The 25,909-nt window shown below is 53.3% G+C and overlaps 3 protein-coding genes across 8 annotated transcripts; all 3 read right to left on the bottom strand.

Moving 5' to 3' along the window:
* Positions 1-449: 449 nt before the first annotated feature.
* Positions 450-3,246, bottom strand: IQCC (IQ motif containing C). 4 transcript variants are annotated; one of them, XM_068537843.1, is made up of 5 exons: positions 3,073-3,246; positions 2,513-2,656; positions 2,028-2,274; positions 1,676-1,794; positions 450-1,595 (listed from the first exon to the last, which is right to left on the bottom strand). In XM_068537843.1, the coding sequence occupies exons 1-5, from the start codon at positions 3,112-3,114 to the stop codon at positions 744-746; spliced, it is 1,404 nt and encodes a 467-aa protein (XP_068393944.1). In that variant the 5' UTR covers positions 3,115-3,246; the 3' UTR covers positions 450-743. The 4 variants fall into 4 exon arrangements, with proteins under 4 accessions (XP_068393944.1, XP_068393941.1, XP_068393942.1 ...); XM_068537840.1 differs by having other exon boundaries at positions 2,028-2,292; positions 3,073-3,244; XM_068537841.1 differs by having other exon boundaries at positions 2,028-2,292; positions 3,088-3,244.
* Positions 3,247-3,413: 167 nt separating this feature from the next.
* CCDC28B (coiled-coil domain containing 28B) lies at positions 3,414-7,582 on the bottom strand. 3 transcript variants are annotated; one of them, XM_068539392.1, is made up of 6 exons: positions 7,499-7,582; positions 6,057-6,244; positions 4,753-4,919; positions 4,444-4,634; positions 4,198-4,220; positions 3,414-3,609 (listed from the first exon to the last, which is right to left on the bottom strand). In XM_068539392.1, exons 2-6 carry the CDS (start codon positions 6,218-6,220, stop codon positions 3,555-3,557), a joined length of 600 nt encoding a protein of 199 aa, XP_068395493.1. In that variant the 5' UTR covers positions 6,221-6,244; positions 7,499-7,582; the 3' UTR covers positions 3,414-3,554. The 3 variants fall into 3 exon arrangements, with proteins under 3 accessions (XP_068395493.1, XP_068395495.1, XP_068395496.1); XM_068539394.1 differs by lacking the exons at positions 3,414-3,609; positions 4,198-4,220 and adding an exon at positions 3,616-4,184 and having other exon boundaries at positions 4,444-4,654; XM_068539395.1 differs by lacking the exons at positions 3,414-3,609; positions 4,198-4,220 and adding an exon at positions 3,616-4,184.
* A 2,560-nt stretch (positions 7,583-10,142) lies between these two features.
* Positions 10,143-23,956, bottom strand: TXLNA (taxilin alpha). The gene is made up of 11 exons (XM_068539391.1): positions 23,852-23,956; positions 23,104-23,313; positions 21,918-22,256; positions 20,509-20,600; positions 19,396-19,566; positions 17,443-17,637; positions 15,564-15,683; positions 15,254-15,328; positions 14,650-14,742; positions 14,240-14,335; positions 10,143-13,510 (listed from the first exon to the last, which is right to left on the bottom strand). Exons 2-11 carry the CDS (start codon positions 23,279-23,281, stop codon positions 13,184-13,186), a joined length of 1,686 nt encoding a protein of 561 aa, XP_068395492.1. The 5' UTR covers positions 23,282-23,313; positions 23,852-23,956; the 3' UTR covers positions 10,143-13,183.
* Between the last annotated feature and the right edge of the window lie 1,953 nt (positions 23,957-25,909).

Here is a 25,909-nt window from a genome sequence, read left to right as displayed (position 1 = left end):
GCGGAGCTGTTGCCAGGCAACTAAGGCAGGGCTGGGAGCAGTGCCAATCAGAGGTGGAGTCCTGCCCTCTCACCCAGAAAGGCAGGGAGAGCCTCCATAGGAGCATCTGTCTGCAGTCAGGGTCTCACCCAGTCTGCTCTTGGTGGGGCCTCACAAGAGTACGGTGGGTCTGATCACTATATAAGAAGAGCGAGCCTGGGGCTCAGTGAGAGAGGCAGTGGCAGAGATAACACTGAAACACAGATGTTCCAGTACTGGGTGGAGGGAGGGATTCTCAGCCTCCCGGCTACTCTGCAGCCCAAGGGCTGGGCTTAAAGGAAGATCAGCTTTGGGGGCTGTTCCCCAAGGACGGCTAGTCTGCTCCTGGGCTGTGGCTCCCAGCCAGCTCTGGGGAAGATGCCCCATGTCAGCAGGAAGTGAAAAGGAGGAGAAGACAAATACAACCAGGCTCAGAATCTAAGGAAAACCTTTATTCTCCATCAGCCCCCCAACTTTACACACCCCAGGTGGCGCCCTATCCCAAAATTTGGGTTGAGCCACAGGCAGAGGATGAAAGCATCCTCCTACCTCTACTGGTGCCAGCTCTGTGCTCCAGCTTCTCTTGGCCTCATTAGCCACCAGTACCCACGGGCAGGGGCAGGAGGTAGAGCTGGTACCAGGGAGCTACAACGAGGTCCTGTCTCCCTCATTGCCCTTTCATAGAATCCCCCTTTGGAACCTGGTCTTCCCTCGTTCCCCAAGGTCTAGCCTGGTGGTCCTGTTTTCCACAGTCGCCCCCTCCAGTGATCCTCTCCTGTGTGGTCTGACCCTGTGGAAGACAGTTTCTCAGGTGGCCTTGATCTCCATGGTACAGTCCTCTGGTTTTTCCATCCTTCATGGCTAGATTCATTGGAGGGTCTACCTGTGGAGCTTTTATCACCGGGAGTCTGGCCCTTGGGTGGTTTAGTCTTCTGGAGATCCAGGCCACCATGCTCTGCCAAAGTCCCATCACAGATGACATGGTCCTCTGAGAGGCCCAACTCTCGTGGCCCAGCTCTTTGGCTATCAGGGTCTTTTTGGCCTGGCCCTCTGGGAGAGTTGTCTTCAATGTCTGGGTCCTCACGGAGTGTGGGCAGCTGTGTCCTGGCCTTTCCAGAACAGTAGCCCCTAGATTTGAGGCCTTTGTGGGTCTCGTCCTCTAGTAGTTTTGTCAGCTGCAGGCAGGTCCCTCCAAAGGTCTGTTCTCCACACTCTGGCTCTTTGGTGAGCCTTTTCCCTATGGCCTGATTATCCGATGGTGTGGGCAGCTGTGGTCCTGCCTGTCTGTAGCGTAGGTCCCTGTACTTAGCCCCAGCAGTGGTTTTGTCTGTAGCGGCCAGTATTTCTGGGGTTTTATGGGGTTGTGACCTGAGTCTCCAGCAGGAGTCATCCACGTGGTCTGGCTCTCTAGTAGTTCTGTAGGACTGGTCTTCCAGTGGTGGGCCTGGTCGTGACCCAGCTTTCTCACAGCCCTGTCCCCCATGGTCTGGGCACAAGCTGGGCTCGTCTCTGGCCTGGTTCGCCTCTGGGGATCTCAGTGTTTGTTTGAGAATTAGGTACTGTTGGAGAAGAGAACACTGTACCAGCCAGGCCTGCTTTTCCCTAACCCCCACCCTTGGCCCTAAATGTGCAGAGAGGGCTCCGAATTCGTGCCTACCTCCTTACGGCTATTGATGGCCTGTTGTAGCCACAGCAGCTCCATAGCCAAGTGGCTGCGGTGGTACTGGAGCTCCTGGAGCCCAGTCTGGCTGTGGGGCAGTCCTGGACCTGCAGCTGCTGTGAAGGAGGGAAGAACGAAGGGAGAAAGCCTTGAGGGGGCAGACAGTGGGCACTGGCCTAGCATTAGACCCTGGCACCCTCCCCCTGCCCACCCATGAGTTGCCCCCAACCAAGCAGAGGGAAGAAGGAAAGGGAGGCAGCTTATCTAGCACAAGCCTTTCGCTTTTCAGACGGGAAAGCTGATGCCCAGAGAGGGTCAGGGGCTTGCCCTGATCTAGGCAGAGAGGTACCTGGGTTCTCCACCTTTGACATGTCTCTGGTCTCCTCTTGGCTCGGTTTCCTGGTCCTCCTGCTCTGCTCATCCTGAAGCCATGGGCTATCATCTCCGCAGGGAAGACTGCCTGAGTTTGCTGAGCTCTCTCCTGACTTCTTCAGTATCATCTCCGCCCAGATGGCCTCTTTCTCAGGCTCTTTACGTGGGAAGCAGCTCCATAGATCCTGCTCTGGATTTGGTACCCTCTCTCCGGCTTTCCAGGTCTGATGGGATTTTGCCTTCTGAGAAATCAGTCAGAAAGGTATGAGAGCCCCAAGTCTAAACCCTCCAAGTGTCTGGGTGCCATGATTTAGCATACAAGTTGATAAGGATTAAGGACTGGGGTGTGAGGAGGTTGAGTCTGCTGCCTTTTCCAATGAGAACAGCTTGTCAGCATGAAGGGTGGAATCCCTTGCCCAGGTCCCTCTTCCCCCTCTCTTCTACCTCTAGGGTGTGTAGTACCTTTGGGAGAAATCGGGGCCTGGGAATCCAGCCCTCAGTCCACTGAAGCGTGCCCAGATCACCCTCGATCTCTCGTACAACAGCCTCATATTCAGCTCGAAGACTCTGGAACTGGCGTCGGACCAAGAAGCCCCGGACGCAGGCCTGGTGTGGAGAACGAGGGGAAAGAAAACCCTTATCACTGCAACATGGGGGCATCTTGGGGGATTCTCCTGGAGAGGTCTGCAGGAGAGGACTCGGCCCCGGGGAGAGGACAGCTGACGCTGTGTGTTGGCGCTCTGGGGGTTCGAGGGAGCGTGCTGGACTGGATCCACCTCTTCGACTGAAGGCCCTTCCCTTCATTTCCCTGATCCCGCAGGAGTGTGTGGTGGGAGTGGGGGGCGCGTGAGGGTCCGTGGGGTCCCCGCATTCTTCAGGCCAGTGGGGCTGGGTCGGTAGGTTCAGAGGTGGGCACGCGGGCAGGTTACTAGACGTGACAGCCTCATCTTGTCCAAAGGTCCCAGTCCGAGATCCCGTGGGGGGGAGGAATCATGCGCACCCCCGCCCGCCCCGCACCACACCTGCAGCACCGTCACCTTCCGATCCAACCGTTCCCGCTCCATCCGGGCGCAAACTGACCCGCCCGGCGCCTGCGCAGTGCGTTACCAGTCTGCGCCGCGCTGGCCTGCTCAGGCCCCGCCCCGCAGTCTCCACGGCAACCTTTCGGCTCCTGCCCGGGGCTGGGCGCGAACTGGCACCTGTCCCCAACTCCCACTCCCAGAGCAGCGCAGGGGAATCCAGCCCCCAGAGCGGGACCTCCCAAACCAGAAGTTTGTTGCAAAGGGGCGTCCCCGCGAGAGCTGGGGCCCGGGCGCCCCTGCCGAGTAAAGGCGCGAGGAGGGGAGGGAGGACACAGAGCCGCTTTCTTTCATTATGGTTTAATTCCATCCAATGCCCCCCTCCCCCATAGCACCTGGGGGGGCCGCGGAACACCCAATCGAGGCCGTAAAAAGTCACAGTTTGAAGGGAATGAGAAGGGGCAGTCTGAGCCTGGGTCCGACACCTACACAGCTGACGGCTCCTCAGGCTCGGCGTTCTCAGCCAGGTGCAGCTTCTGTCTGTGCCGGTCAAGGATTGTGATGCTCTGGACCCGGGTCCTTGCAGCCCTATTTTCCCAACCTGCACAGGCTCAGTTTCCCCGACTGCGCAAAGGGGCGGGGGCCAGGGACTCTGGAGTGCTCCGTGGTCTGGGGTTGCAGTCCTCGCCTGCCCTTCTTGCTAGGTGCCTTACCCCCTTCGCTTTTGGTTTAGATCATGCAGGAGCGTGCACCCGCACTACTTCTGATAGAACTAGATGCGGAGATAATTTAAGTCAGTAAAAAGAATTGTTCAGTGCTGAAAGAATAGGAAGACATCAGACAAGCTTTGCCATGGATTGGTGTCAGCTAAAGTACTTGCAAAGATTTTGATAAGCAAGTAAAACATATTCCCTGCAACCACCTTTCTTTCTCCTAATATTTGGGGAATTCTTTCTGCACCCTCTACCTGGGTAGGGGGAGTTTGTGGCTAATTCTGTAGGACTGAGAGGGGTGAGGATGTTGGTTATCTGTAAAGATTCCTGCAAGGTGGTGGGGAGGCCGAAGTTGATTTTATCTCTGGGAGGCGTGCACACACTCACACACTGTCAAGTCCCCTAGAAAGGATACATAGAATTACTAAGATCTTCCAGCTGTCAACAGAGAGAGAAAGGGAAGTTTTTGTAAGGAGGGGCACCAGGTCAAACTCCAGATGCTCTGGGGTTCATCTTCTGGTGGGGGGTTGACAGACCCAGAGCTTTTGGCTCCATGCACCCCCAGCTTTTCACCCAGGGGCCAGGAATGGTCTTAGAAGCATGTACCCCTCCACACACCCTCTGGTGCCCCCAGGAACTGAAGCACCCAGCCCTGACCCACATTGCTGAGCAGCTGGTCCAGGTTGCGGTCAGCCATCGTCTTCTTCTGCTCCTCAGGTAGCCCCTCAGTGACCCCGTCCTCCTCCTCCTCCTCCTCCTCCTCTCCACACACATCCAGGCTGAAGTGCAGCCGGGCCAGCTTCTCCTGCATCTCCCGCACGTGTTCCAACTGCTCAAAGGAGCATTCTTTCCCTGGACAGCACCTGTCAGCTCTGGGAGCAAGCTTGGGACCCTGGTCCCAGCCACGCCCCAGAGACCCAGCCCTCCAGCCCCACCTACATGCCCTCTAAGCCCCGCCCCCTGGACTCACCGAAGGCCTGCAGCCGGCCTGAGTGGAAATCATTGAGCAGGTTCAGCAGCCCGCCTTCCATCTCATAGACGTCGGTCACCTCGGTCAGGAACGAGTGCTGCAGGGGGGTGCCTGCAGAGCCACCCCCACCTCCTGCCAGCACGGGGCGGCATTTCTCCTTGCCGACCCTGGGTGGGTGGGCATGGCCATGGTCACAGGGTGAGTGGCAGCCAGGTAACCCTGGGTCTTCTGTGCCATTTGTCTATGCACTAATTCACCCTTCTATCCACCCACCAACGTAAATGGATGTTTCACCCTGTTCTGGGCACCGGGATGGGTAAAGGGAAGGGAGTGGATGAAGAAGGGTGAGGGTGAGAGGTCAAAAGAAGTCTTTTTCTGCCAGTGATACATCCAGAACCATGCCTGGAATGGGGCTCCTGGGTTCCAGTCTGAGCACCTCACTCATTCTTCCTGTGACCCTGGGTGAATCACTTGTCCTCAGCGGTCCTCAGTGAACTCGGGGACAGTTACTCCCTTATTACCATGAAAGCCATCTTACCTCTTCCAAAAATATCTTTCTGCCCCTCTTGTTTGTAAAAACCTTTTTTTTGAATTTTCCATTGCCCTCGGGATAACACTGAATGATCTTTCCAGCTTGGCCTCCCTGCCTCTCCAGTTGCGTCTCCTACTATCCCTGCCCCAGCCCTGAGCTTCAGCTACCCTCACTTGGCCATCTCCAAACATGCCTCTCAGGCAGGTGGTGCCAAAGGCACAGGGAAACACAGTCATCAGAGAAAGAACGCATGGGTAGTGGAAACAAACACAGACACTATAGGGTAGGAGGCAAATTTTCAATCATTAAAAAAATTAACCGGAGAATTCAAATTGCTCACCCTCACCATTTCCTACCCCATGACACTCCAGGACCACCAAATCACCTGTGGTTCCTGGAACCTTCCAGGCAATATTTTTCTACCATACTTCTGCCAGGCAAGCACCTCAGCTTAGAACATTCTCCCTCTCCAGTGTGCCCAACAGCCTTCTCTGACTCACTTCCTGGAGGTTTGCTCACTCCCTGCTCTGAGGTGCATCATCACACTGTGTGATCCCAGTGACCCACCTGGCCTTTTCCCAGCACACTTGAGAGTAGGAACTGGGTCTGAGTTCTCAGGGGCCAGTGGGGGTGGGGGTGGGAGGAGCCCCAGGGAAGGCATGGATTACTGCTTAGTAACTGTAGGCTAAGGCCCCCTTTACCTTCCTGCCCACAGGGCTCAGCCCAGAGTTAGGGTCCCTCCCTCCTTGCCCTGCTTCCCTTCTGTACCCACCTCTTGAACTTGGCCCGCTGCTTAGGGGATGGCAGATGAGGGAGTCCCAGGGCCAAGGAGCCACTGTGGCTGGTGGGCACTGGGACCCTGCGTAGTGTGCCTGGGGGCTGGGCTGGCTGGGTCAGGCAGGGCTTGGGACTCCTTTTCTTCTTCTTGTCCTCCATTGGATGCTGGCTAGGCCTCTGGCCCTGAGAGGGAGGCAGTCCCACTGAGATAGTGAGGGGCAAAGCCATCCCCCCACCCAGCAATCCCTGAGAGCTGCAAAGGATGGCCCCCAGACCTTCCTAACTCTCCCCTCAGCTTGCCCAGTATGGGCAAGGCCAGGTGCCAGCACCTACTGCTGGGGTCACAGATGTGTATTTGAAGGACCTTCTGTGGCCCACCCCAGGTCCTCCTTGCCTTCCAGTTTTAGCCTGAAAACCTAGGCCCTGCCTCAAAGGGCTGGACCAGACACTCTTTTCCTGCTGCTGCTGCTCCTGGGGTTTCCTGTCCCTGTAGCTGAGGGGGCGGAGCTGGCAGAGGAAATGCAGGGGGAGACAGGGTGGATGTGAGCTGGCAGGAGCCCGGCTGAGGATTAGGAGTGCCTTAACTAGGCTCCGTTCTATTTATCAACTGCCTGGACAGATGCTGACAAACCTCAGCATGGAAGGTGACAGAGATGTGGATGGCATCACCTGGGAAGACCCCAGTGTCAGGCAGTAACCCCCTGAGGATGGGCAGCAATGGCAGAAGCCGTGGCACGCTGGCAGGGCTCAGTGTGGTTTCCCCGCACTGGCATCCCCCCTCTTCCACCCCACCCCCAATGGCAAACACCAGGAGACTCCCAGAAGTTCCCTGGGACAGACTTCCAGCCGCTTCACCCTCCCCAGTCAGGAAGTCCCCGCTTGGCTTCAGCTGCAGCCAGAGAGGTCCGGGTGGTCGGGCACGTAGCAGGCAGCCTGGGCCTCCAACAAAGGCTGCGCCCGAGGCTGGCACCGCTGGATCTCCCGCCCGGCCCCGCCCCTTCAGCCCCAGGTCCGCGGAGGCCCCCCCAGATGGAGGTCTGAAGGCCCTTTACGGGGTTTCCTCAAGCTGCTTACTCCCAGCTTCCACCACCAAGCCCGACTCCGCACTCTGGGATGGCGGTGGCGCTGGGGGCATAAGCATTTAAATTGGTACCGGGCTGGCTGGCACTGGTGTGGGAGGGCGGTGGTGGAGGGGAGACAGGAGCGCGTCAAATGCTTGGCCCAGCAGCGGCTTGGTTCAATTAGGGACTCGATAGAAAAACCGCAGCGGGAGCCCCGGCTCCCCAGGAATGGCTGGGGCCGACCTGGGGTCTATTTCCCACAATCTCCAAAGCCGTGTGCCAAATGGATCGCTCAGCTCGGGAGCCAGGATCCGAAATGGAGCATCAGACCCGCGTCACTGCGCCTCTGCACCCACCCCCGAAGTGGGTAACTGACCTGGAGGTTTGGGGTCTGGAGTGATGCTTCCGTGGGGGGTTCCCTCCGCCCTCCGCAGCACTCTTCCAACTCGGGAACGGAAAGGGTGGAAGCTGAGCTCGCAGGAGGTAATTTGCATTTAAAGAGAAAGTGACCTTTTTTAGAGTGGGATGGAGTCAAATGGGAGGAACATCCCCACATTTATTAAGCTGTCCCTTTCACTCGACTTTACCTCCCCAGCTGAGCTAAGGTGATGACATTGGGTGTGATGGCAATCTAAAAAAAACCCTTTCACTTTCCTATCAGTTTTGGAGAGAAGTTACAGTCCCTTACCAAATGGTGGCAGCTTTGTCAGAAATGGAGGGGAGGAGGAGGTGAGGGGTAGAGAATGAATGAATATATATATATATATATATATAGCATATAAGAAGCACAAGAAGCAGCAGCAGCAGGAAGAAACTGCAAGAGAAGACAACCATCTTTCAAGTGAGTCCCAGTCCCCTATTAAGCATTTTACGTACATTTAATCCTCATAAACAACCCTGAAGGAAGGTAGTCATTTTACTGAAAGTCAACAATAGTCTTTTTAAAAAAAATATTTATTTATTTATTTATTTGGCTGCACCCGGTCTTGATTGCGACATGCGGGATCTTCAGTTGCGGTATGCAAAGTCTAGTTGTGTCATGTGGGATCTAGTTCCCTGATTACAGATCAAACCCGGGACCCCCCCGCGCTGGGAGCCGCTGAACCACCACGGAAGTCCCAACAGTAGTCTTCTAACACCATTGCCCCACAGCACCCAGACACTCTTTGCTGGTCGGTGGTGAGGGCTGTATTCAGTCACTCATGAAATGACAAGACCAAACCGACCCTCTCCCCACACCCAGGCCTAGGGGACACGTGTGGGGAGCATCAGGTCAGAGCAAAACCAGTGTGATTACCCAGCGCTTGACACCGACCCCCAGGAGGGAAACTTGCGTGCCTAATGGGAGACTGACCCAGCGCTGCTGGTGCCGCCCCAGGAGGCCAGACCAATGGGGCAGCTAACAAAAGACCTGGCAGAGGCTCCCAGTTCAGGTCCCCAGAGAAGCATCTGATGCAACAGGAGGCTGCCCTGCAGTCTCAGATGACTGCCCCGGGGGCCAGCGCACAGTGACCCTACCTACCTTCCCCTCCCACTGGTCAGGAGCAGAGCTTCCCTGGGCCTGGGCCTCCCCGAGTTCCAGAGGGCTGGGCACTCTTTCCAAAGGCACCTTAACAGGGCTCTTTCCCAGATGCTTCCAACACCTAGACTGCTCCAGAAGGGGAGACATTACTTTGGGACTTCCACAACCAGGGGTCTGAGGGAGGGGTCTGCATAGGTAGGCAGAGGGGACAGCTGGGAAGTCCCTCTCCTCCCCTACAAGGGCTGCTAGAGAGTGGCACAAAGGCTCCTCCAGGAAAGTGGCAGAGAGTCCAGGAGCACCTCTAGGGTGAAGTTATTCTCAGAGCTGCTTTCATCTGGAGCTCCAAGAATTGTGGCAGTCTCCCCGGACCTCCTCCAAAGGATATTTAACTGGAACCAACCCATGTGGCCGGCACAGAAACATATCAACCCATTAGGATCCTGGCCTGAAGGGGCAGAGGTTTTGTGGGGATTGTCACAGCCAGCGTGGACATATCTGCCTGTGGAGGCCTGGAGGGAAAGGCAGTTTGTCTCTGCCATTTGGGGGGCATTCATATATAATCCTTTGTGCCAGATCAGCCCAGGGAGGACAGAGAACAGGGTGCTGGGTGAGGCCACCAGTAGGATGTCTCCCTTAAAGGAGTCTCAACTTTTACACCTAGCCTTGGGGTGGGTGAGCAGGAGTTAGAAACAGCCCATTCTTAAGGACTATGTGCAGTTTGGGTCTTGTCATGGAATGACAAGGAAAGGAATCAAAGGAACCTAGAGGTTCCTGTGTATTCCCTTGGGTGGGCCAGTGCCAAAAGGATGCTATACATGGCAGACAGCCCCCAGTGGCAGTGATGACAGTGTCCCCTCATCTTAATTTGGGCCCCCATTGGCCTATGCCCAACTCTCTGGTCTCCTTGCTTTTTGCCTTCCTCATGGACTCGACCGATTTCCAATTTAAACAACTTATGCGGTTCCCCGTGTCCCCTGGATCTAGCCTGAATTCCTTAACCTGGCACACAGGCTCGTGGTGATTTGGCCCCTGCCTCATCTCCCACCACCCTCTTGTGCACCTGCATTAAGTCAACCACTTCCTCACTAAATGTCAAACTTCCACTTGCCCTTTGGGTCCTAAGGCCCTTCCAGGATCCAATTCTATCCCCTTGCTGAAGGGAACAGGACCTCTCCCATGCTCCCATAGCACAACCAACCTTTCTGTATCTAAAAGCACCTTTCCCCCTCACTAGCCTGTAAACCCTCAGGGAACAAGGACAATTTTTTGTTTTTGACAGGGAACTTTCGATTGAGAAAAATCATATATATATGATGAGCATCACACCAACTTTGCCAAAGGCTCCACTCAGGCAGCTGAAGTGGATTTGCTAGTGTCCTGAGCCTGCGGTGACTGCTGGAAGGCAGAGCCAGAGACTTCGTAGCAGATGTAGACACATTAGTGTGGCTGGATGGATCCAGAAGCAGCAAATGACTACAAAGGTCAGGAGAGAAAAAAGTTAAGGCAACAGACTCTTTATTTAATGTGGTTTTAAAATACATCAAAATCAAGTCCCTGGCTGTTGTGAATACCAAACGGAGACAAAAAAAGCTGTCAGCACAGCTTCAAACAAATCTGGACAGCCAGGTTGGGCCATAAGGGAAGCAGTTGCAGGGACAGAAGGCAGCACCCTTCCCCCAGGCGGGTGCCTGGATGTCCCTAGGATGACCTCCTCTGTGCTGTGCAAGGTGGGAGGGCTGGAGCAGCAGCTGGAGAAACAACTCAGCAGGCCTCGGCCCTCCCCCACAGACACCAGGGCAGCTCCACTGGCCTTTTGGTCAGCCCTCCGAAGGGCCACCAGGGTGGGGGTGGAGGAGGGGAAATAACCATTTTTACAGACATAACATTCTCTTATAGAAAGTGCCTGAGCGCAGCCCATGGTCCAAAAACCTCACGGAAAACAAAATTTTTTAAAAGTGCTGCTGACACCTCTCAGAATCTGGTGTACATGAAGCTCTCAGCTGGACAAGACCCTGAGCACAAATTACTGTCAGCAGAGCCTCACCTGCTGTGGTCCCCTGGAGGAAAAGCTAGCAATCTAAGAAACCAACACAGCTCTTGGTCCTAAAACTGAGGTCATGGGCATGAGACCTGCCCCAGGGAGGAAGGAACTGGTCTTCACTCATGGATAGGCCACCTCTTCATCTGGCCCAGGACCCTGGCCGGTGTGGGCAGCACCAAGGAACCTGGGCTGACTTTGGAAAGCAGAGCAAGCAAAGCAGCTGTAGTGATCGGTTAAGATTTGGTCAACGGACAGGAAGAAGAATGGGATCCCCAGTTATAGCCTAGCCTGGATGCCTAGAGACAGGCAGCTGGAGGTGAGAGCAGAGGTTCTACCCTGCACAGCTGGGGCCACCTTGCTCACTGTAGATCCTCAGCAGCTAGACTTGGTTTCTGAGGGCTATAATTTCCCACACCACACTGGGCTCCAACAGTCCCCTCCCCACCAACACTATGGGCTTTAAGAGGTAGCTGAAGTGGGGCAGGCAATCATGTGGGTCACTGCAGGCCTTCCTGCTCGTTTTGAAGGGGGCAGGCAGAAACTTCCATCTCTTCCCCGTACTTCCTTAGCCCAGCAAACCCCGTATGGGGTTGGCAGCTCTTACGTTCCTCAGCATAGTATCTCAGCCAGGTATGGCAAATAGGTCTCAACACTTATACTGGTTGCTGGGGCAATCTTGAGAAATGAGGATATACCAGGGATTTAGCAGGAAATACTCCAAAGCAGATTAGTGGTACCTACCATGGGGGGGAAGAGGGGAAATGCTGTGCCATTCATTTGCCATCTCTGGTCTAAGTCCTAACATAATTCAGGAGTACTTAACACTCTTCATGAACCTAATTATCCGAGGGATTTAAGTTAAGGGCTGAAAAGAGCGGGCTATTTGTGGAAGATGAAGGGACTTATAAGATAATGAATTAACTTCAAGGAAATACAGCAAGAAGCAAAAACTCAACCCTCCGATCCATCTTGGTCTGTGGCTCCCTCAGCTACACTGAAGCTGAGGCCCAGCTGGAGATGGGGTTATAGGACCCCAAACGCAGCATAGCCCTGCTTCCTGACCCAAGACTCATTCTGCTGTTCCAGAACATTGTTCTGTACAAAGACTAATACACTGGCAAGTCTGCCACCAGCAGGACTTTCAGAGTATAGAGTAGCATGTATGAGGGGTGGGAGTGGGGGTAGAGAAGAAAACAGACACAACTATCTGCAGCCATTCTGTGGACTTCTGGGGCTCAGTCAATGGCTGAGTCTCATTCTTATCCATTAGCTGTCAGACAAGAGCTGGGGGCTCCCACACAGGAAGAAGTGGGATGCCAAGGGGGACATATCACAGCTGTTACTACTTGGGCAACAGAATCACGGCAAACCTCAAGAGTGCACATTGGCGGTGTGGGTGCAGGAAGCAGAAACAGACTCATGAAGCCAAAGGGACAGCTGGACCCGGGGCCCAGCAACTGCTGCATGGAGACAGTGGTGGTGGCATCAGCAGTGGCCTCCCAGGATTGTAAGCTTGTGACAAAGCCATCAGAAGCCCTTTCCTTTCTCTTACTATAAACAAACAATCTGACTTCATCAAGCAGGAAACCTCAGCACCAACATGGCAAAGGTGCCAGGTGGGGTGGTGAGGGGGGTGGGGCACTGGAGGCCAGGGACCCAGGCACCACCACCATAGCACCCCTTCTTCCTCAGAAGACCCTCAAAACAAACACTGTCATGTGCAAAACCAAAACAAAAACAAAGGAAACAGAACAAAACCCAAAAACCTTCAGAAAGAATCCTTTTGGTGATCTCTTGTCAATCATTTGTGCAGGCTAGAGAGGCACCTGTGAATGATAAGGCTACTGCGAAGCATCATTGGCCTGGTCCTGGCACTACCGGAGAGCAGGGGAAGCTGAGGGGCTCCCTACCAGCACATCCTCCTGCACAGAACATGCTCCAGGTCCCTTGTCCTAGGTAGGGAAGCAGTCTGATCGCTGGCTCTGAGTGCCTTGTCAATGCTCTGCCTGGCGACCCCTTTTCCAGGTTAAGAGAAGCAAAGGAGTTTCCAGGAGAGCTAGGAGAGCCAGAGCTGCCCAAGTCCCGCTAACAGGAGAACATAGTCATGGCCTGGGCGTGTCACCTGTCATGAGCCCTGAAGGTAGCAGGGAGGGAGGGGCTGAGCCTCAAATTGGGCAGGGAAACGCTCAAATCACTTCTCCTGCCAGCTTACTGTGACGGCAGCCACAGACGACAACTCCGCTTTAAGACTCTTCAGCTCACAGAAGAGCCACTGACTTCATCTGTACACACCCCCACCTCCGATGCAAGCCCGTTTTACACTTACAGATATAAATGTATGAGGCCTTGCACATATGCCATATGTACGTAAAACTGACCCACAAAATCCAAAACTGCAAAGAGTCAGATGCCAGCCAGGTCACAGCACCCTGGGCCTCAGCGGCGGGAGCCTCACGTGGGCCAGGCCTGGCTGGGCTGCTCGCTCCCTTCCCAGCTCCCTAGGCAGTGATGGAGGCAGGTTCCTGGGGCCCCGTTTGGCCTGATGCTTCCATGCTCGGTGCTCCGGGGCAGCAAGGAGCTTCTGTGACCCTTGGGGAGCTAGGTGCTTGGACCCTGGGGCCCTCGCCACCCTGTTCCTTGGAGGTATTGGCAGCCTCTGGCCTTCGCTCAGGGCCGCTGTCAGTGAGGCGAGCCTGGCCTCCAGCACTTAGGTCCTGCACCCTCTTGTTCAGGTCATTGCGCTCTGACTGCAGTGCCCGACACAGCTTCTCCAGCCGCTGTATTTTCACCTGCAGGCCCTCCAGCTCTTTGTCCCGGAGTGTTTTCTAGGGAGAGAAATAGGGCCTTCAGTTCCATGTCATCAACGCCCCACCCAACACTCCCACTTGGTAGAAAACATTCACACTTTAACAACGCTGGGCACCGACCAGAGTAAAAAAGCTGGCCCCTTTCAAGTAAACAGCCCTGGTTTATGCTGAGACTTGGCTGTCGGTTGGGGGCAGTGTGGTGTAGAGAAGGGGCATGGCTTGGAGACAATGGATTCCTCTGTTTATCCACCAGATGGCCTTAGCAAAGTACTTGGCTTTTGAGCCTACTGCCTTATCTGTTAAACTGGACTACTAATGTCACCCTCACAGATCTCAAGAGAGCTCAATGAACTGGCACATCTAAACACTCAGCAGGGTCTGGCACACAGCAGCCTCTCCATCAATTAGTTATTTTCTCCTCCTACATCTCAAGCCACAAAATCAAATTATCTGGGCAGCTCTGCATCTGCATGCAAGCTATGCGCATCACTGGCACCCCTTGTTTTTTCTGCTCCTTTCCTCCTTTCTTCCATCTGCTCTCTTTGCTTCCCCTACAGACCTATCACTAAGCTCACCACCTCCCTTGGGGAGACAGCCGACAGTGCCTTTGGACTTGGATGGACGTGTACGTGAATCCCAGCTCCACCTCATGGCAGCTGCATCACTTCTCAGTAGAACGTACAGGAGAGGGCCCAGTACTCAACAGCCGCACACCCCCACCCCAGATGCAGGTCACACTCAGCGCACCTCCTCGGCCATCTCAAGCAAGGCCTTGTTGCTGCTCTCCCACCGGGACCGGTACATGGTGGTTTCTTTTTCCAGCTTCTTGATCTTCTTAGTCATCTGGGTTATGTGACACATAAAAGGAAATGGTCAGGGGGCCAGGCTGTCTGTGCATCTGTGTCTCCAAAGTGGGGAACGATCCCAAGGGGGCAAGGTATTACTGGGCGCGGTCAGTGCCTTCTGTGCCACCCCAGGGTGTCTCCAGTTAAATACAGCCCACCCAGACCCTACTTATGGTCTCAATCATACTATTACTGTAAACAGCACCCCGTGAAGCACTCCAGGGAGGGGGCTTCCTGAAGGCAGGCCCAGTGTTCAACTCTGAATGAAGCAGCTGTGCCCCTGCAGCCACACCCAGTCTGGACCACTGTTACCTTTTCCATCTCCTGTTTGAATGTGGTGAACACCTCACTGCTTTTGGAAAGAGTGTTCTGGAACTCTTCAAACTTCTCCGTGTACAGGGCAAGCTGGGTGAGAAAGAAGCCCACAAGTAAGACTGGGTTTCTCTGGAGGGCACTTCTGGTCAACACACTCACACTCACCCTTGGCCCTGTGACCCAACTCTGCTGAGATACCAGTTTTCTTTAAAACAAAACAAAAACCATATATTTGGAAGGATATAATCTAAGATGTTAAGACTAAAAAGTAGGATTTGGGGGTGACTTGTATTTTCTTTTATGTTTGTTTTCAAACTTTTCTTCCAGAATGAAGTCTAACTTATGTAATTGAAATCACCCATTCCGTCCCCACCTCCTCAAAAGCATCACAACAATTCTGACTAGGAGCCGAGTACTTCGAGCTCACCTAGCCACCTGGTCACCACCACACAGGTGCTGGGCGGGTCCAGAGAGAACAAAGGCTTAGGAAGGTCACACAGGAGTCAAGGTGGTCCTAGAATGAGGGTTCCATTTCCCTCCCCACAGGATGGGGCTCAGCGTGGGGACCACGAAGGCACAGGGGGAGGCTACACAGTCTCACCTGCTGTTTCAGGTGGGTCTCCTGCTGCTTCATCAGCTCGCACATCCTCTGGGACTCCACAGCCTCTTTGAGGAGCTAGTTCCGAGACAGGACCCCAGATCCCATCAGAAGCCCCCAGAGGCTACATCTGGATTTTCTTCGCCACATGCACCATAACCCATCGAGGCTTCCTGCTCTCAGACTGGTGTCTGAGGAAGCAGTGCCGTGGTCTGACCAGACCGCAACCTCTCCCGTACAAACTTGACTATAAGCTGAGCCAGAACCCAACCTGCCTCCTCCCAGCCCCCCACCCCTGGGGCCTGAGCCTCACAAAATCCTTCTCCCGCTGGTGCCTCTCCTCTGCCTCCTTCAGCATCTCCTGGGCCTGCTGGAGCTTGGCGTCCACCAGCTGCTGCTGTAGGTCCTTGTGTTTGAAGACTTTGTCAATGTGCTGCAGGAAAGCATCATGGGAGGGGTCCATCTGTCAGGAGCTCCCTTTCTCAGGGAGGCCCAGTGGCTGCAGGGATGCCCCACGTGCAGAGACCAGGGCACTGCCAGCCTGCCACCTCAGTCTGACATGCTGGACTCCCACGTGTCCCATAGGATGTGGGCCCCAAGTCCCTGGAAGGTCTACTGCCCAACCTCACCTTGTGTCTTTCCCATTGAGTCAGTCCAGAGTGAGCACAGGGGTTTAAGGATGAGATCAGCTCCCAGGAAGCCAAGAAATAAATACACTCAAATCTCTAGCCTTAAGAAAGATTACGTACTCCATTGGACTGAGAACCCTTACTTCTGGAGCCCAACTCCCTTGTAAATGAGAAGAAAGGGCAAACACGACATCTCTACCAACGTAACAGCTTAGTTCAGTTGGCAGAAATCTGCTGTATCTGTAGGTGAAGATTAGATGTGTGGATCCCGAGGAATGGCTGTCCTGACTACTGGAGGAGCCCCGGGAACTGAGACCAGGTGACAAAACAGTGACGGAGAGAAGGTGATAAACATGAGTGCTACTTCAAAGGTCAAAGCAATTGAAAACAGGGAGGTGGAGAATGGGATGTATTTTTTGGATGGGGGAAGAGAAGGTGGCTTCGAGACACGTCTAGTTTGAGACACGATGAATTTCAGTCACCTGTGATCTACGGTCAGGAGGCTTGTGGGGCAGGATGGGAGTGCCTGAATCTGACTGGGGACGGGGTGCACCTCCAGTCCCACAGGGAGAACCAGGGGGAAAGGAGAGGGAAGAGGAAGAGGGGCCTCAGCTTCTTGAAGTAGGTGCCTCACTCTGGTGGCTCAGGAAGCCTCCATGTCTCTCAGCGCTGAGGGACAAGAACCAAACCAACTCCTCTCAAACCAGCCTTCATCCCAGAGGATGAAGCACAGGAGAAGAGGTGGGTTGGGGAAGGCCCCTCCAGGCCCTGCACACAGGATCACTACACTGGACGGTGAGCCCAAGAGGGCAGCGTCTTGCCCATCCCACCCACCACCACACCCCAGGGTCTAGGAAGGGGCCTGGTCCAGCCCTGTAAGGTAGCTGCCAATCTCCCTGTTCACAACAAAGAAACAGAAGCCCAGAACACCAAGTGACTGGCGTGTGGGGACCCAAAGAGAGGGATCTGAGCGCCTGGGGCAGCAACCAACACCAGCCAAGGGAGTGATATCCTGCCCTTTCAGGTGGCAGGGGCAGCAGAGCAGCAAGTAACCAGAGGACACAGCCCCTAGAGTCGATCACTGAACACAGTTCCAGCTCCTCAAATTCTAAAATACTCTGAAAACTGAAATTGCCCTAAGCAAGCAGATAAACTTGTAAGGCTAATAAGCATTGTTAAGGTTAATTATAAACCTAGGCGAGAATACTCAGAAGTTTAATTGCATAAGCGTTAACGTGTCTGATTTGGGGGTGCTGCCACAAGGCCCTGCTGGGGGCGCTACGTAATACCCAGTCCTTGAACATAACTCTAGTCTAAAACGTGGACAGTTCCAATTCCAAAAGACACCTGGCCCTACCGTTTAGGACGAGGCGCTGTGGACCCACGATTGTGTGGCCACAGGCGAGTCTCTTCTCAACACCTCAGCCCTCATCTACATGAGGATGTACAACATCACTCCCCTCCCGAGGAAAGGAGGGAGAATGGGTGAAGGGATGAAGCCTAGAAAGCGCTGCCTGGCACTGGCACCCACCCAGAACCCACAGTCTCCTGGCGACCCCTCACCTCCTCCCGTAGCTCGTACTGCTCAATCAGCTTCTTGAGCCTCTCAGCCAGCTCCACATTCTCCTGGCGCAGCTTGGAATTGCGCTCATTGTGCTGTTCCATCTGCAGCTGGATGTCATTCAGAGTCACCTGGAAGTGCGAGGTCACCTCCTTGCGTTTCTCCTCCTCCTCCCGGGCCCGCTGCACGCCTTCTTCCTGGGCAGAGAAGTCAGCCCCAGCTCCATCATCCACTGTCCCCTGGCCAGACTCACAAGGCTCCCCCACCAGTTCAGGGATGTTCTCTCCCAGTAGCCCTCCCTGCTCTCCAAGTGAGGAGTAGCCAGGATCCAAGATGTCATGCAATGGGGGCTCCTAATGGACCCCTCTGTATATCAGGTGACATCGAGCCAGAGACTCCCTAGAAAAATGCAGGCATACATGTAAGTGCCTTTCTAAAGAAATCAGGATTTCCTGAGGCCTACTCCTCCAGGCCTCAGAATAGGATTTGGAAGACCTATTAGTCTCAGTTTAATGTGCTTCTATCTCTGACCCACACCCCCTCCCCTGACCAAGTAGTTAAAATTCAGTATTTCCCACGGTTGGCAGGGTTGCGCAGAATTAGGCACTCAGACACTGTTGGTGGGAAGGCGATCTGGCAACATCTATTAAAATTTGCATATTCTTCGACCCAGACATTTCACTTCTAAGATTTATCCTATGGATAAATTCCATGTAATTAGCCAGGGATATATATAACAAGAATTTTCGGGCTTCCCTGGTGGCACAGTGGTTAAGAATCCGCCTGCCAATGCAGGGGACACGGGTTCGAGCCCTGGTCCGGGAAGATCCCACATGCCACAGAGCAACTAAGCCTGTGCGCCACAACTACTGAGCCTGCGCTCTAGAGCCCGTGAGCCACAACTACTGAGCCCACGTGCCACAACTAATGAAGCCCGCATGCCTAGAGCCCGGGCTCCGCAGCAAGAGAAGCCACCGCAATGAGAGGCCTGCGCACCGCAAGGAAGAGTAGCCCCCGCTCGCCGCCAACTAGAGAAAGCCCGCACACAGCAACGAAGACCCAACGCAGCCAAAAATAAATAAATAAATAAATTAAAAAAAAAAAAAACCACAGAATTTTCACTGTAGCTCTATATATGTAACAGTGAAAAATTGGAAACGACACAAAACACATTAACTAGGGTACTGATCAGATGCAGTATATCCATACAATGACGCTGTTAAAAAGAATAAGATAGGCTTATATAAACTGACAGAGAAAGATAAGGCATTGTGTAAAGTGAGAAAATGGAATAGGCTATGAAACAATACATGTATAATAATTTCATTAAAAAAACTTTATGTAAGCTTTTATATGTAGACAGGAAAGTTAGAAGGCTGCACTTAAACTTACATATAAGTAGGTTTACTTCCCATTAGTTTCTGCTGTGACTGGGGTAAGGAGGGTGGGCAACAATTACCTTTGATTTGTTAGACTTTTGTCACCTCTGTATCTCTTACATCACATTTATATTAAATTTATAATGTTTTAAAAAATAAAATACAATTGAGCAAAACAAGTTGCAAAATATCTTATATTTACTGATGCAAATTTTTAAAGAAATATAAAGGATATGTATACAAAAGCTATCTGGAGATCACAGTAATGACCAGGCCTTAACCAGACTGACCCCACCCTAGGAGAAGTAGGCCCCGGCACTCCTGACTGATGGGCCCCCACCCTCCAGCTGCTCACCTGGGACTGCTATGGGATGGAGAAACCTGAAGCCTTGCATCCAGGTTCCTTCAGCACCTTAGCCTTTACCTCATCTAATACAAGTGCATGTCAAGTGGTTACAAGCAGCTCTCTAAAGTACAGCATCATTGGGGAAATCTCTTTCTATGCTGAAAGCCTGTGCTGCTTTTAGGGGGAAAGCCACCAAAGACGTGTGAGGTCAGGGAAAGCGGCTGGCCCACCTTGAGGGAGCGGTTGTGGCGCTGCAGCTCTCGGCACAGGCTCTCGAGCTTGCTGCGGGCCAGGACAGCCTTGCTGTGCTCGCCACGCAGGTGGTCCTTCTCCTGCACCAGCTGGCTCTGCTTCTTCTGCAGGAGCTTCATCTGCTTCTGGGAGTTCCGGTGCTCCTCCAGCTGGGGATGGGGATGGGGATGGCAGGTAAGAGCGCCGTGGGGACCCAGGGTCTCCTGAGCTGACCCGACTCTAGCCACCACAGCTCAGGCTGGACACTATGAGGGTGCTTCACACACTGCCCCCAATAACCCCAAGGGCCCCAGCTCAAGGATACAGAAATGGACGCTAAGGGCAAGCAGAGGTGCACAGCCAGCAGATGCCAGTTTCTCTCTGAGCTTTGACTCCAGATTCAAAGCTCGCTAGACTCTCAGACCATGACATTCCCCGAACTCTCGGGACACCCATGCCCTCAGATGAGCCCACCTGCTACCCCCCTCCTTATACTCAGCAACAGACCCTCGTTCACCATTTCTCTCAACATGATTCCTAGAATCAAGCTGGCCTTTTCGTTATCGACAGATAATTCTTCTGGCTCCCTGGCCTCACAGACCCTCACCTCTTCCTCGGACCCTGTCCTCTCCCAGCTCAGGTCCCCTCCCATGAGCCTATTCAGCACTGTACAGGAGAAATACAATGCGACTCAGAGTAATTAAAAATGTGCTGGGCCTCCCTGGTGGCGCAGTGGTTAAGAATCCGCCTGCCAATGCAGGGGACACGGGTTCAAGCCCTGGTCCGGGAAGATCCCACATGCCACGGAGCAACTAAGCCCGTGCGCCACAACTACTGAGCCTGCGAGCCACAACTACTGAGCCCGTGTGCCACAACTACTGAAGCCCGCACACCTACAGCCCAAGCTCCGCAACAAGAGAAGCCACTGCAATGAGAAGCCTGCGCACCGCAATGAAGAGCAGCCCCCGCTCGCCGCAACTAGAGAAAGCCGCACGCAGCAACAAAGACCCAATGCAGCCAAAAATAAATAATAAATAAATAAATTAAAAAAAAAAAAAAATGTGCTGACCTCCCAGGGCAGGGAGGGTACGAGGAGAAGGGGGAGAACTGACCAGCTCAGCATACTTCTTGCACAGAGCCGCGAGCTTCTCCTCTGGGGTACTCAGTGTGTTCAACGTCTGCATCAGTAACGTGATCTCCTTTCCTGCAAAGCACAGGGAGCAAAGGCATGTACCCCCTTCTCTGGGGGCCCCCCTTCAGGTCTGGGCCCACTCTTCTGCCTTGAGGTAGCCCTCCCCTATTCTCCAGTACCCATCACAGAGGACATACTCAATAAATACTAATTAAATGAATGACTGAGTCTCTGTCAAATCCCCGTGGTGAGCACCACGAGTGGGAGAAAAAAAACTGCCTACTCTACCTACAGGTGAAAGAAAGGTGTCCCACCTGCGAAGTCAGTGCTGTTTCAATGCAAGGAAGGCCCTTCTGAAAGAGGAAGGATGCAAAAGAAACAGGTCTCCTTAAGAACACTGCACTCCAGTCAACAGAGGCAGCCAAGAGTGCACTTTAAAATGACTATCCTCCCCAATTAATAAATATACCTTTCAATATTTGATCCTAAGATTAAAATAACTAAAAAAAAACCCCTTTAAATTAGGACAACAGGTAGAGGGTGGGAGAGTAGCGACTAAGACGTGGGGATGATACCACCTTTGATTCTCTGACACACACTAACCCTCCATCCCCACCCAAGTGACTCCCCCATGCCTGTGCCTGAGTCAAAGAGAGGGCCACCATACACAGCACTGTGCCAGGCTCCTTAAGTGTCAACCCCGGGAGGCTCTGAGAGATCAATGCAGAGAATGCAAATCATGGGCACACAGGCCAAATCCAACCCACAGATGGGTTCTGTTTGGCTCCTATCGTATTAGTTGCCAACTATTAAAATCTAGAGATTTCACATAGTAACTCTAGATTTCTGGCTAAAAAAAAAAAAAAAAAAAAAAAAGGCAGCTACAGTTTTTACATGCTATCAACTCACTGGGACCAGGTGGCAGTCAAGCTTTTGGATAAAGGAGGCATTCTCTTGGTCTCATGGGGCCCTCTGGCTAGCTTGGCTTATTTGAATTTTCAACCCCGGTCTAGTCCAATTCTCTTACTGTGCAGAGGAGTGAAAACTAAGGACCAGAGAGGAGAAAGGTCTTGCCCAAGGTCACACAGCAAATTAGAAATGGTGCTGGCCGGCACAGGACTGCCTACTCAAGACTCCTACTTTCCATCTCTCAAAGAGAGCAGGTTGGACTTCGGTTCCTGCTTGCTCCCAAGGCCAGAAACCCTTGTGCAGTGAACAACCTGTACACCTCTATCTATGGCACCACTGTCCCGGCTTTGATTAAACGACGTAGTTTGACAGTTCTGGAAGTAGGGTTTCCTCTGAATCCTGGCAGAGCAGGCTAGCCCAGGATGTCAGGTCCAAACTCCCTCCCCTCACCAGCCTCACAAGTAGCTGCCCTCTGCTCACCCAGACCCTTGGCTTTCTTCTTCTCCTGTGGCCTTCGGTGGTCTCGGTCTACGACCTCGTCACTTGCCCGGCTCTCGTCTGTGCCCGGCTCCCCCTTGGAAGTCTCTTTCTCACCATTGACTACTGGGGTCTCTGGCTCGGGCTCCCCATTCCTCGAGGCGTAGGTCCGGGACTTCTCTGCATCTTCGGGTTCAGCAGGCTCACCCTGTGCCCCATCCTCGCCTGGGCCCCCCTGATTGTTGTCAACACAGTATGTACTGAGGATGTCTTCCAACTGGCGGCTCAGCTCCTCAGAGACATCCCGGAGGGCCCCAGACTGAGCAGTTTTGGCTTGTGCTCCTTCAGCAGGAGAGGATGAGGGGCAGAGAGAGAAATAAGATGTTATGCCACTGGTTGGGAGTTTTCAGGCCCAAACGTACTGGTTTGGGTTGTCTAACTTCTCTAAGCCTCAGTTTATTTCCCTGTAAAACGATGTAACTATTTCTCACTACTGCCCAACCACGCTTGTTGTGAGTATAAAAGAAATCAAGTAAGTAGACCATCCAACACACAGGGGTGGCACCATGTAGCAGGAACTCTACATCCAGTCCATCCCCTTCTCCTCCCAGCCAATGTCACCTCTTGCCATTAAAAAAGTTTCAGGGAATTCCCTGGCGGTCCAGTGGTTAGGACTCCATGCTTCCATTGCAGGAGGCATGAGTTCCTGGTTGGGGAACTAGGATCCCGCAAGCTGCTGGTGCCGCCAAAAAAAAAAAAGTTCCAGAGGAGACACTGCTTTGGGAAAGCAAGCGTTCTCCTTACTTGCTGCAAGTAATAAATCCTTCCTTCTCTGGTGGGGGGAAAAAAACGTCCCAGAAATGCCTCAAATATAAACAGCAGTTACCCACTGGTGAACGACGTGTTTGTAACCTGGATTTGCTGGTTGGGTGTCTCATTTGACTGCCAACCTGACTTGATCCTGTCAGAGCCTTCTCTCAAGAGAGTTCTGTCCCTGTGCTTAGAGTGGGAGCCTCTATCAACTCCCCAGCAGCCGGTGGGGACTGCACAGACTCAGCGCTGTCCTCCTCTCATTCTACATTTCCTCCTTGCTGGGTAAACAGTGGCCTTGGCCTCTAACTCCAGAAGCTGGACCGGCGCACCACAAACTCCTCCCCCTGCCCGCTGGAAAAGCAGAGCTGGCACACACCCTCAGCCTTCCCTGGAGCCTGGATGGTGGAAACTTCAGCTTCTGTTGCAGGAGCCGACTGGCTGGGCCGCCCCTGGGCTCCCTCGGGTCCAGCTTCCGGTTGCCCCGGGGTGTTTTTTGGGTTGGAAGTGTTGCCTGATTGCTTGGCAGACCCATTCTTTTTGTCTTGGTTCTTCATTGTGGTTTGCAATGTTAGGTTAGGAGCAGATCCTATAGAAACAAACACACTTGCTATTTTCCAGACTTTAAAATTCTTCGCAGCCTGGATCAGAAATCCCAACACCGGGCGCGCAAAGCTTCTTGAAACAAACCGGCCGGCCTTCCCCGGAGGGAGCCAGCGGTTCTCCCAGTTTCTGGTCGGTCACGGGCGCCTGGTGCGCCCAGGAGGGAGGGAGGAGAGGCCTCCTTTTTCCTGAAGCCACTTCCCGGCACAACACGACCCCCTCACCACAGGCCGCGCGCGGGATAGGTTCAGGGCCCGGGACTGACGTGGCGGGGCGCTGGATTCCCGGTCCCTCCCCGCCCCCCATGCCCCACGTGCCGCTCCCCCCCTACCCTGCGCGCAGCCTCCCACGCTTCGCGCGCCCTCCAGCCGCGCGCGCACCGCCCGCGCATGCGCACAGGCCTCAGCCCTGCCCCCCGGCCCGAGCCCTAACACGGAATCCGCGCGATTCCTCGCACCGGCCAGGAGCGTCTGGGACCACAGACCCTCTGCTCGCTTCGTACCCCTAGCCGACGCAGTACGCACCTCACCGCCGACGCCCCAACGGCTTCGCCCGCTCTGCCCTCGTACCGGAAACCCTGGATAACTGCTGCCGGCAGAGCCTCCTGCTAGCGCCGCAGCCAATCAATAGCCGGCGCTCGCGCGGGGCTTGCTGGGAAAGATGGAGCGAAGGCGGTCTCCGAGGCGGGTGAGTTGGGAAGGCAGGGGAGGGAAAGGACTACGCTTCCCTCCATGCACCGGGGCTGACCCCAACTCCCAAGATGCAGTAGGGTTTTAGTCCTCGGAGCCGCAGACCCAGGAGGTCCGAAAGGAGCCAGTCATTCTGCACAAATACTCACGTCAGCCTCGTTTCTGTCTCGAAGGAGCTATGATTCAGCTCCCAGAGCCTTGCGCCTGGCTGCTTTTTCCGGTACGCCTCCACCACCCCTTCCCTCCTGCTGTGAACATCTATGACTATCTAGGAACCCTGAGGACGAGGGAGAGAATACACTGGGCTGGACATCAGACCTGTATTCCAGTCCCAACTTCATCACTAATTTGCTATGTGACGGCCTTCTTTTCCCTCCCAGGGCTTCAATTTCCGTATGCAAATATAAGGTTTTAATAGTAGTTTCTTGAACACTAGCTTTCCCGGTATCCTCGTAAATACTGTACTATTTGTTATTCCCAATTTACAGCTGTGGACTGTAAGACAAAGGTTAGGTAACTTGTCCAAGGTCACATCGCTGTTGACTGATTAGAGCAGATTCAAAGCTAGGAAGTCTGGCACCCATCTTAACTACTGGACTACCCTGTCTCTTACTCAGAAGAAACAACCACCACCGTAGGCTTTCCTTGAGGATGAATCAAAATAACTTGGGAAAGTATTTTTCCATCTTCATTACCAGCTTGAGCCCCTCTTTGGAAGGTGCTGAGGGGGCCCTGCAAGGGGGACTTTGGCCTCAACAGATTCCTGAGCCTTTTCTGACTGGCCCACCCTCTACAAAGTCCCAATTGCACTGGGGCTAAAGGGGAAAAAAAGCCAAGCTTTTCTCCAGATGTAAGATCACAATTCTTTATCTATTTGTCTATAGATAATGGAATAAAACCCAGCAACCCATGTGCCCGGAATTCAATGCCTAAATGGTTTGTTTGGCTTCTGTTTCCAGCCAATCCTGCCCAACCCCTCTGCCTTTTTTGTTACATCTCTACTTTTACTATCTCCAGGACTTCCCAGGTGTTTGCAGGTGCTTTTCTACCTTCCAAAATTCCCTTCTTGGTAAAACAATCTTTTGAGGCCCACTGAGCTCAAAGTTCACTTCAGAACCTTTTCAGTACTCTGCAGTCTGTCCTAGCTCCCTGGGTCTAGACAGAGTTCTATTACAGCATTAGCGATGAGGTGTTGAAATTATTTACTTACAACTCACTGAACGTTCAAGAACTGTTGGCTAAATACTCTAGTCCTAAAGCCTAGCAACAGTCTGGGGGCTGAGAAGGCAGAGAATGTTTTAAATTGTTGTGCAAATTGGGCATCGTTTTAGGGCTCGTAAGATGTTAAATATTTCCCCTAGTTGAAGAGACTTCAGCGCAGTGCTCTTTCCCGCCACTTAGGCAGTGTCTACCAGGTGACACTGAGAGGCAATATTGGTGTAACAGTATAAAGGTGGAACTCAAGCTCAGAAAGCATTGGAATTCAAGTCTCTCAAAACCAAGGCCCTCATTATTTCCAGAAAAGCATGTGGGAAATCTCTTGAGGAGGTAACATATGAATCAGGCCTTGATGGATTTCCATAGGAAGAGGGTGTTCTAGGCAGAGATAAAGAACATAATATAACAAGGTACACATGGGGTGAGAGGTGGAGTGGTGCACCAGGAAGGGTCAACAGTGGTCTCCAGGGGCCAGCTGGGTAATGAGAAGAACAGACAGGCAAGGAATAAGAAAATTTGATAGAAACATGGGTTAAAAAAGTTACTTTCTTCTTTGCTGTAAGAGAAAATGGCAACAATATTAGCGCCTGCCAGAGTCAGTTAGGGAGCCCTCTGGGAGTGGTGGTTGGGAGTGGTGGTGATGGTGACCGGTAATAGAGCTCTTGCAGATTGTTT

Source organism: Eschrichtius robustus, chromosome 3 (genome assembly GCF_028021215.1).
Source record: "Eschrichtius robustus isolate mEscRob2 chromosome 3, mEscRob2.pri, whole genome shotgun sequence".
NCBI classification, from domain to species: domain Eukaryota; kingdom Metazoa; phylum Chordata; class Mammalia; order Artiodactyla; family Eschrichtiidae; genus Eschrichtius; species Eschrichtius robustus.
This window is presented reverse-complemented; position numbering and strand designations above follow the sequence as displayed.

Coding starts and splice junctions, on each gene's coding strand:
- IQCC (XM_068537840.1), bottom strand. CDS start 3,114: ATGGAGCGGGAACGGTTGGATCGGAAGGTGACGGTGCTGCAG. Junction 2,657..3,072: donor GGAAGGTGACGGTGCTGCAG/GTGTGGTGCGGG, acceptor TCTCCACACCAG/GCCTGCGTCCGGGGCTTCTT. Junction 1,795..2,027: donor GTCAAAGGTGGAGAACCCAG/GTACCTCTCTGC, acceptor CCTCCTTCACAG/CAGCTGCAGGTCCAGGACTG.
- CCDC28B (XM_068539392.1), bottom strand. CDS start 6,220: ATGGAGGACAAGAAGAAGAAAAGGAGTCCCAAGCCCTGCCTGACCCAG. Junction 4,920..6,056: donor CAGCGGGCCAAGTTCAAGAG/GTGGGTACAGAA, acceptor CCACCCACCCAG/GGTCGGCAAGGAGAAATGCC. Junction 4,221..4,443: donor TGGACCAGCTGCTCAGCAAT/GTGGGTCAGGGC, acceptor CTCTGTTGACAG/CTGGAAGATCTTAGTAATTC.
- TXLNA (XM_068539391.1), bottom strand. CDS start 23,281: ATGAAGAACCAAGACAAAAAGAATGGGTCTGCCAAGCAATCAGGCAAC. Junction 22,257..23,103: donor GGCTCCAGGGAAGGCTGAGG/GTGTGTGCCAGC, acceptor CTCCTGCTGAAG/GAGCACAAGCCAAAACTGCT. Junction 13,511..14,239: donor TGCTTGAGATGGCCGAGGAG/GTGCGCTGAGTG, acceptor TTCTCTCCCTAG/AAAACACTCCGGGACAAAGA.